General features: G+C 38.8%; 2 protein-coding genes across 3 annotated transcripts; one reads left to right on the forward strand and one right to left on the reverse strand.

Annotated features, from left to right (window-relative positions):
- The first annotated feature begins 790 nt into the window (after positions 1-790).
- Positions 791-4,135, forward strand: LOC126721933 (uncharacterized). The gene has a single exon (XM_050425024.1). It carries the CDS (start codon positions 791-793, stop codon positions 4,133-4,135), a length of 3,345 nt encoding a protein of 1,114 aa, XP_050280981.1.
- A 1,137-nt stretch (positions 4,136-5,272) lies between these two features.
- LOC126722070 (mitochondrial import inner membrane translocase subunit TIM23-1-like) lies at positions 5,273-8,387 on the reverse strand. Of its 2 annotated transcripts, none has more exons than XM_050425225.1 (2): positions 7,573-8,387; positions 5,273-5,570 (listed from the first exon to the last, which is right to left on the reverse strand). In XM_050425225.1, the coding sequence occupies exon 1, from the start codon at positions 8,159-8,161 to the stop codon at positions 7,607-7,609; it is 555 nt and encodes a 184-aa protein (XP_050281182.1). In that variant the 5' UTR covers positions 8,162-8,387; the 3' UTR covers positions 5,273-5,570; positions 7,573-7,606. The 2 variants fall into 2 exon arrangements, with proteins under 2 accessions (XP_050281182.1, XP_050281181.1); XM_050425224.1 differs by having other exon boundaries at positions 5,273-5,573; positions 7,573-8,386.
- Between the last annotated feature and the right edge of the window lie 927 nt (positions 8,388-9,314).

Here is a 9,314-nt window from a genome sequence, read left to right on the forward strand (position 1 = left end):
CTGATGAGAGATCAGCGGTGACTGCAAGGCAGCACCGCCGGGAGCCATGAATCACCTAAGCTGGAACTGCCGGGGACTTGGGAACCCTCGGTTAGTTCGAGCGTTGCACGATATGGTGCGACGGTGGAATCCCAAAGTAGTATTTTTGATGGAGACAAAAGCAAAAAACAAAAGGATGGAAAGAATAAAGAACAGAATAGGGCTGGCAAATGGCCTCTTTGTTCCTTGTGTTGGTCGGAAGGGGGGCCTAGCTATGCTGTGGGCTAGAGATATTGATCTAGAAATCAAAAGTTACTCTCCGAACCACATAGATGCGGTAATCAACGACACAAAGAGCAGCTACAAATGGAGATTGACGGGTTTTTATGGCCATCCGGAGACTCATAGAAGGTACGAATCCTAGCATTTATTAGCTTTCCTAAACAATCAATTACATCTCCCTTGGTTATGTCTAGGAGATTTTAATGAAATTTTATCAAACTCTGAAAAACAAGGGGGAGCCATCCGATCTCAACAACAAATGGATGGGTTTAGGAAGGTAGTTGACTATTGTGCTTTTAAAGATTTGGGCAACTACGGCTCTGATTTTACTTGATGTAACATGTAAGATGGGGAGAACAGGATATATCTAAGGCTGGATAAAGCTTTGGCAAACATAGAATGGATAGAAAAATTTGGGGGAATGAAAGCCCATCATGTGGTTGATTCAACATCCGACCACTGTGCACTGCTTATCTCTGACCCAACAACTTAGCGCCAAAGTCGAGCTAAACGTTTTCATTTCGAAGTAATGTGGGCTAAGAATGCAGAATGTAGAACTGTTATTGAAAATTCATGGGGAATGGACCTTGACCTTGGTACTCCGGAGGGAATTATGTCTAACCTTTGTAACTGTGCTATGGAGTTAATGAAGTGGAGTTCCAAAATGTTTGGCCAGATTCCAAAAAAGATCCAGGAAAAAAGGAACGCCTTGAACTCTCTAACCCTACAAGACAACGATGGATCTTTAAGCACTGAAATTAATTGTCTAAGGCGAGAAATCAATGATCTCCTTGATGATGAAGAGATTTACTGGGGTCAAAGAGCCAAAGCGCATTGGCTTAGAGAAGGCGACAAAAACACCAGCTTCTTTCATGCCCAAGCTTCTGAGCGCCGCAAGCAGAACACTATCCTCGGAATTTGGGATAGTCGTGGCCGATGGTGTGATGGAAAGGACAATATTGCACAGGCTACCATAGACTATTTTAACAACATCTATGCATCAGCTTCCCCATCCGGGATAGATGAGATTATTGATGCCATACCTGCTCGGGTGACTGAAGAAATGAATCAAAACCTGAACAGAAGCTTCACTAGAGAGGAGGTGGCCATTGCTCTCAAACAGATCCACCCTACTAAAGCTCCCGGCCCTGACAGTATGTCCGCTATCTTTTATCAAAAATATTGGAGCATTGTGGGTAGTAGCATCACTAATATGGTCTTAAATGTTCTCAATAATAATTTGTCTATGGCATGTCTAAATAAAACAAACATTGCCCTCATCCCCAAAGTAAATAACCCCAAAAGAATGACGGATTTTCGACCCATAGGTCTATGTAATGTAGTTTATAAACTCATATCTAAAACTATTGCTAATAGATTCAAAGTCATTCTCCCTCATATTATCTCAGAGAATCAACGTGCTTTCATTCCAGACAGGTTAATTACTGATAATGTCCTCATGGCCTTTAAGTTGATGCACTACCTAAATCATAAAAATGCAGGGGGAGTTGGCTATATGGCTACAAAACTAAATATGAGTAAAGCTTTTGACAGGGTTGAATGGTGCTTCATAAAAGGGGTCATGGAGAAATTGGGGTTTAGTCCAAAATGGATTGATCTTGTTATGAGGTGCATTTCTTCGGTCTCATATTCAGTTGTTATAAATGGGACTGCTTATGGAAATATCACTCCCACCCGGGGGCTTCGGCAAGGGGACCCCCTCTCCCCAATCCTCTTTCTCATTTGTACTGAAGGGCTTTCTGCACTCATTAATAGGGCTGTCCGGGACCAGCTGTTGACGGGCATATCCATTTGTAGGGGCTGCCCAAGAGTCACTCACCTCCTCTTTGCGGATGATAGTATTCTTTTCTGTAAAGCTAGTGTGGAGGAAAGCCGGGTGCTGAAGCATATCCTTCAGAAATATGAGAATGCCTCGGGACAGAAAATCAACACAGATAAGTCCTCAATCTTTTTCAGTCCCAATACATCTCAAGAAGCCAAGGAAGAGATATTGGCTAACCTTGGCCCAATGCAAGATACTAGACATAAAAAGTATTTGGGCCTCCCATCCTTTATTGGGAGATCAAAGACGCAGGTATTTGCTATTCTGAAGGAGAGAATTGGGCAGAAACTTGTTGGATGGAAAATAAAACTCCTATCAATGGGTGGGAAAGAAATTCTCATTAAAGTGGTTGCCCAGACAATCCTTACATACACCATGGGGTGCTTCCTTCTCCCTCAAAGCCTATGCGAGGAAATTGAAAGTATGATAAGGAACTTCTGGTGGGGCCAACGGCAACAAGAAACTAAAATGTGTTGGGTCAGTTGGAAAACCATGTGTAAACAAAAGGCTAGTGGAGGTATGGGCTTCAGGAATTTGCAAGCTTTTAACAAAACTTTGCTAGCAAAGCAACTTTGGCGTATTCTCCAAAATCCTAACACTCTTGTGGCAAGGGTTCTCAAGGCTAGGTATTTTCCCACCGGGGACATCCTAAATGCAACCATTGGAAACTCCCCATCATACTCTTGGAGAAGCATTCACAGTAGTCTTGAAGTTATAAGGAAGGGAACTCGGTGGAGAGTAGGAAATGGGAAGCTAATTCACATATGGGATGACAAATGGTTGCCAACACCATCTACCTACAAAGTCATCTCACCTCCAAGCAATATCCCTCAATTCCCAATGGTCTCCTCTCTAATTGATCCAATGACAAGGTGGTGGAGAGTGAACACAATAAGGGCTGCCTTCCTTCCTTTTGAAGCAGAAACAATCCTAAAGATCCCCTTAAGTCATGACCTTCCTGAAGACAAAATCATTTGGATTGGAAATAGCCGTGGAAACTTCACTGTAAAAAGTGCCTACCATCTAGCTTACAACATGCTGGATTCAAATGGGAGTGAAGAATGTTCAACCAGAGACCCATGCAAACTGATTTGGAGGAAGCTTTGGCACTTAAATCTCCCACCTAAAATTAAGATCTTTTCTTGGAGAGCTTGTATCAATGGCCTTCCTACAATGGAAGCCATAAACCAGAGAGGGATTTCCCATTCTAAGACCTGCCCGGTTTGTAAAAATGAAGCTGAAAATCTTGACCATGCTCTCCTCGGCTGCACTTCCTCATCCTTGGTCTGGAATTTTTGGCTGGAGAATCCGCTGAATACCCATGGTATTAAAAACTCTTTCCTTGACTCTACTATCTTCATTCTCTCCCATGCAACACCCCAAGACTCAGAGCTTTTCTTTACTATTGCTTGGGCCATCTGGTACAATAGAAACAAGGTTGTTCATGAGGGTTGTGGGCTCCCTCCCAATCAGGTGTGGCTTCTGGAGAAGAGTAATGTTGAAAATTATGTAGGCTCGGCATTGTGGGACTTCAGTCTCCCAAGGGTTGCCCCAACTTGCTGGGTTCCCCCTCCCCACGGCTTTCATAAAATAAATGTAGATGGGGCGTCTTCTGACTTGGAAAACTCTTCTAGCATCGGTGTTGTCATCAGAGATAGCTTTGGCAAAATCGTAGCTGCTCTTTGCAAGCCTCTTCAAGTTTGCTTTACTGCTGAACTTTCGGAAGTAATGGCTCTGGAGCATGGTGTTCTTTTGGCTCAGGAGCTTCAGCTATCCAGAATCATAATTGAATCAGATTCGCAGAACGCCATTCAAGCAGTCCAAGACAAGGCCACAGGCAGCAGCTATGGGCACATTGTGCAGAGTATTCTTCAAGTTTGTGAATCTTTTGAGACCTGCATCTTCAAACATTTAAGCAGAAACTTCAACTCCGTTGCTCATGAGCTTGCTCATTTCGCTAGAAGAACTAGATCCCAGCACCTCTGGATTGGAGTCACGCCCCCTTGTGTAACTTCTTTTATTTCTAGCTGATATGATGTAATTTGTGCTTCTATCCTGCTCTGCAGGTAGTCTCTGTATGACTCTTTGTTATGGTTTAATTCCATACCATTTCCCTTTCAAAAAAAAAAAAAAAAAAAAATAGCAACTATCGCACCTTAACTCTTTTTAAGGATTTTTTGGATCTTAGAAAAGAAAATATACAATCCATTCATCCCAAAATAATTCTGACTTAAAAGAAAATGTCATGTCTTGGCGGACAAAAAGCCTTATGGTTAAATGGGATTGTATAGTAATTACTAATAAAGAGTCTATGCTGGTGAGTATCGAAAAATTTGCGGTCGACCTGGATATGAATATATTGACTAGCAATACAAGAAATGCATTTTACAATGGAAGATAAGGGCCTCACCAATATCAGACTTTTTACATCGGTCACTGGATGATTATTAACATACTGCCAACACAAATAAGTAAATCACTTGAATTGGATCATTTATTTCAAAAAATATAAATCCTAATAAGATCTTAACCCAGATACCGCTGTTAATCCTCTAAAGTTCAAGATGCAATTTTTCAATACCATGTAACGTCCTAGTCCGTGTCAATCCCAATCAGTCAAGATCACACACCGAGAATCTACATAAGAAAGCGAAGCCATTGCCAAAGGGTATTTCTCATCACGCACACACTTCAGCAATAACCACCCACCCAGCTTTATTAAAGATGAACTTTACTAAAGCTCAAGCGGTAACCAGTAATCTTTTTTAAAATCAGATTACCCTCAATGAAGCTCAAATAATGGTTGATACACGATGAAGAACAACATAAACCTGCAAATATACTGCGAATGACACCTTGTGTCAAGAACTTAAAAAAAACAGAACACTCAACTCACGCAAACCTGATATTCATTTGAAAGTAAGAGCAAAATCCATATCCATTCTTATTACTCTTCATCTCACTACTGCACAAATTAAAAAGATACGAGGTACACACATCCTTCTTTTGAACTATTCTCCTATTTATTTCGAGCCTTAGCGCATGAATTACGTCTTTTTTTGGGTCAGATTAATGTGTCTGTTATGCTCCCATTTTTAAAGGAATCAAAGAAACATTCTCTTCCCCCCTCCTTTTCTCTCTTCAAAGAGAATGAGAATTTAAGTAAACTTGAGGAACAACTAAACTACTTTTTTGTGATAAATAAGTTAATTTATTGAAAGAAAAAAAAAAATGTTTACAGGACATATACTAGAGACACCATCAATCATGGCGTAGAGTACAGTGATCACTGAAATCTAAAAGAGAGGAAAAACAATAAAAACCCAAAGAAGGAAGCCAAGCAAAAAGAGATGTAAGAAAAAACATCTTTAGTTCTAGAATAGTTCTTTCTTGATCCTCAAAGCTTCTGGCATTTCTTTCACGTCATAGGCACCACATAATGCAATGAGGGACCGCTTCCCATATACTTCTGTTTCAATGACACAAGGAACAATTAAACTACGAAACAGATGATAATCTTAACATCAATTATACGCCTCACCATTTCAGCAACAAAACAACAATTTGACTGATCAAATAACAAATGACCAACACACGCATAACAAACCCCTCTAATTATGTAAATGGGTTGCTAAGTAAATTAGTCTCAACATCTTGTCCCACACAACCAGGCCATCATATTTAAGCAAAAGCACATGCAAAAATAACACAAGCTACCAATAACCTACTAGCCCTTGCAAATTCACAAACTATTCACCATATTAAAGATCCATAACCATTCAATATCACATTATACACAACATTATTCACTTCCACGCTGTACCAAAGTCCACCATTCATCCCAATTCTTATTCATTACCCAACAATTCAAAGATTACATTCAACAAAAAAAATGATAACACAACACAAATAGCGTCAGAGCATGTCTCTCTCCCATGTCTCAACCATTCATTAGCCAATGGAATTCCAAAAATTGTCACAAAACATAAACTATCAAACATTTTAATCTTTAAAGTACAAAGAAGTACAACACAAGGTATGAATAACACACCACCCATGAAAAATTTACAAATCATTAGCCAAATTACCAACCCATAACCATTCCTTTCACACAACAAATTACATTATCAAAAACTAAGATAAAAACATCAACAAAGTTTGCCATTAAATCATGGCCTTCTCCCTTGCCTCAACTATTATTTTTTTAATTATTGGTAAGTTTACACACACAGCCAATGAGTTTTAAATCCACAACCTTAAACTCCACCCACTTTCTTCTTCTTCTTCTTCTTTTTTTTTTGGGGGGGGGGGGGGGGGGGGGGGGAGGTATTGTTTGAGCTAGAACTCACTGTCCTCAAGTTTCAACTTTTTTTTTGATAAGTTTGTTTTTTTTTTTTTTTTTGATAAGTGCCTCAAGTTTCAACTATTTACTAATCAAATCAGATTCTAAATACTTGTCGTATACCATAAACCATCAAATTTCCCAATCAATGAAGTACAAAAACATATATAACAAGTTACCCACAAAAGGATCGCACATCATTAGCTAAATTACCGACCCATTCCATTCGCATATATGATGAAACACACAATCATTCACTTTCCACATTATATTTAAGTCCATAATTCATCCTGATTCTTATTAATTACCCAACAATATACAAATTAAGTAAATATATAACAAAAAAAAGTTTCAACAAAGCCAGTCTCAAACTAATAAATGAATCATATCCAATTCTACAGTATTTTCCACATACCAGATGCTATCAAAATTCCAATCTTTGAGGTACAAAAACATAAAACAAAAAGCTACCCACCAAATATTCACACATCATTAACCATATGACCAACGGTTAACAAATCCATTCACATAAAAGCACAAAAATTATTCACTTTCAGTCCATTCATAAATTATCAAAATTTCAAATCTTAGACACATAAAACGTATAAGAAAAGCTGCCCCGCAACAAATTCTGACATCTTTATCTAAATTACCAACCCACAACCATTCCATCCATGTAAAACACACTACACAGGCTCTTTCCCACACCTCTCAACTATTCATTACTCCAATCAAACACCATAATACTGTGGCCAATCACAAACTATAACATCTAATACATAATAAATTCACAAAATCATTAGCCAAATTACCAATCCAATGACATATAACACACACAAAAACTATTCATTAGTCTAATCATTCCCCACTTTATACCCAAGACCATCATTCATCCCAATTTATTCATAACCCAACAATTTTCACAAAATTATATTAAAAATCATAACAATAACAAAACACTACCACCACCATGGCATGGTCACTCTCCCATGCCTCTAAACTATTCATTAATCCAATCAAATTCCACAATATTTTGCTTGTCAACTATCAAAATTTCAAATCTTTGATAACCCCCAAAGACATTATCACATTATATTAAAATTTTTGATCAAAATATAAGACTCACATAACCATCATCAAGTTCCCATCTTTTCGTTCATTCAAATGGGCACATATCGCTTCAACGCCTGCTTCGCGGTCACGGCAGCTCCAACCAAAACTCCACCGAAGGCACCCGCCACCGCAGCCGACCTCACTCCACGCGCCGCCCTATACACGGCGCCGGTACCAAGCCCGGCCGCCACGCTATTCCACACATCGTCCACGTCCCTCAGCGCCATGGCCCCGCTCTCCATGCCGGCGTAAATGAGCCCGATGATCCCCAGCCGGTTCCCCCACGCCCGACCCGCGTGGCCGGAAGAGTTGAGCACCCGACTAACCCGGAGCTTTGAGGTGTCGCCGGGCTCGAACGATTTGACTCCGGCAACGAGGCCGGAAGCTCCACCGCCAATAGCCCCGACGACGTAGCCGCAGCCGGTGTAGAAGGTGAGGCTGTCGCTGATATTACGGCGGCTCCGGCGAGCTTCTTCGTCGAAGAGGAATTGAGGGGCGGTGGGGAGTTGGTAGACGTTTCGAACCGGGATCGGGACTTGGATCCCTTGGTATGGGTCGTAGAATCGGGTATTCGGGTCGGACTTTAGTTTGCTATCATCCATTCGTGGATTTTTTGATTGGTTCTGGTTTTAGGGTTAGGGTTCACAGAGAGAGAGAGAGAGAGAGAGGTTTCTGGAGCGAGGTGAAACGGTGTCGTTTTAAGGGTTTAAGGCGGGTTTTGATTTCCTCGTTTGGTGTTTTTGCAGGAAAGTATGGAAGGAAAAGAGTTTTGTTTTCCTGAGACTCCTGAGACTAGGGCTGGGGAAGCCGGAAGGGAATTCTTCTTTTTATGCTTAGCTGGAAAGTGTAGGAATGTCAAATGTGTGCTTGGACTACATACGTGGCCCTGTATAATTTTTTTTTTTTTTTTTTCTTTCAAGATTTTTTTTTTTCTTTGAAGATATTTTTGTTAGAAGAATACTTCAATTAAATCATATATTTCAATTAAATTCTCGTCTATTTTATTTATATCCATATAATTAGAATTTTTTTTTTTTTATGTCCACTTTTCATTATTTCATTCACCAAGAGTCTTTTACAGTTCTAACTCAATTCCTTTGACACTTTCAAGCGTTTTTAAATCCCACTATCTGGTTATAATTATTGAATTATTAAAAAAAAAAATTATCCATATTAATTTAGTTCAAATTATTATTATTTTTTTTGATGTGAAGTTCAAATTATTTTACTAAACGGTTAAAAGATAAATATTTTTAGAGAAGGTTAAAAGATAAATTGCGATAAAAAAAAATAATGGGTAAAAATGTAATATAGTTAAACTAAAAAAACTATTTTGGAGATAACTAACTTCATTTCCAATTTTTTATCCAAAGTTATAACTTATAATATAAGTGTAAAGACAAAATTTCTCAAGTTTGAAAACCAAACAATTAAAAGTGCTTCACAAATGTAAATTTGTATTAATTGAATAATGAGTAGAATAATCTTCTGATTCTATTTTCTTTGTAATCTTTACTCGAACACGAAATCTTCTACACTTTGATGGGAAAATTGATCGAACAATCTTCACAATGAATCTCTCACTTTGAGCTTGTTAGAGATTTGTTGTTTTTCAAGTTCTTCAAATGTTTTTCAATGTTCTTCAAGTTCTTCAAAAATTCTTTGAATTTAAAGGATTTTGGGTTGAAATTCTTCGAGACTTTAAAGGCTTGATCTGTTGAACTTCAATGATTTAGAACTTTTTGAAGTTTATAG

The sequence above is a fragment of the Quercus robur genome, chromosome 4 (genome assembly GCF_932294415.1).
Source record: "Quercus robur chromosome 4, dhQueRobu3.1, whole genome shotgun sequence".
In the NCBI taxonomy this organism is placed as follows: Eukaryota; Viridiplantae; Streptophyta; class Magnoliopsida; order Fagales; family Fagaceae; genus Quercus; species Quercus robur.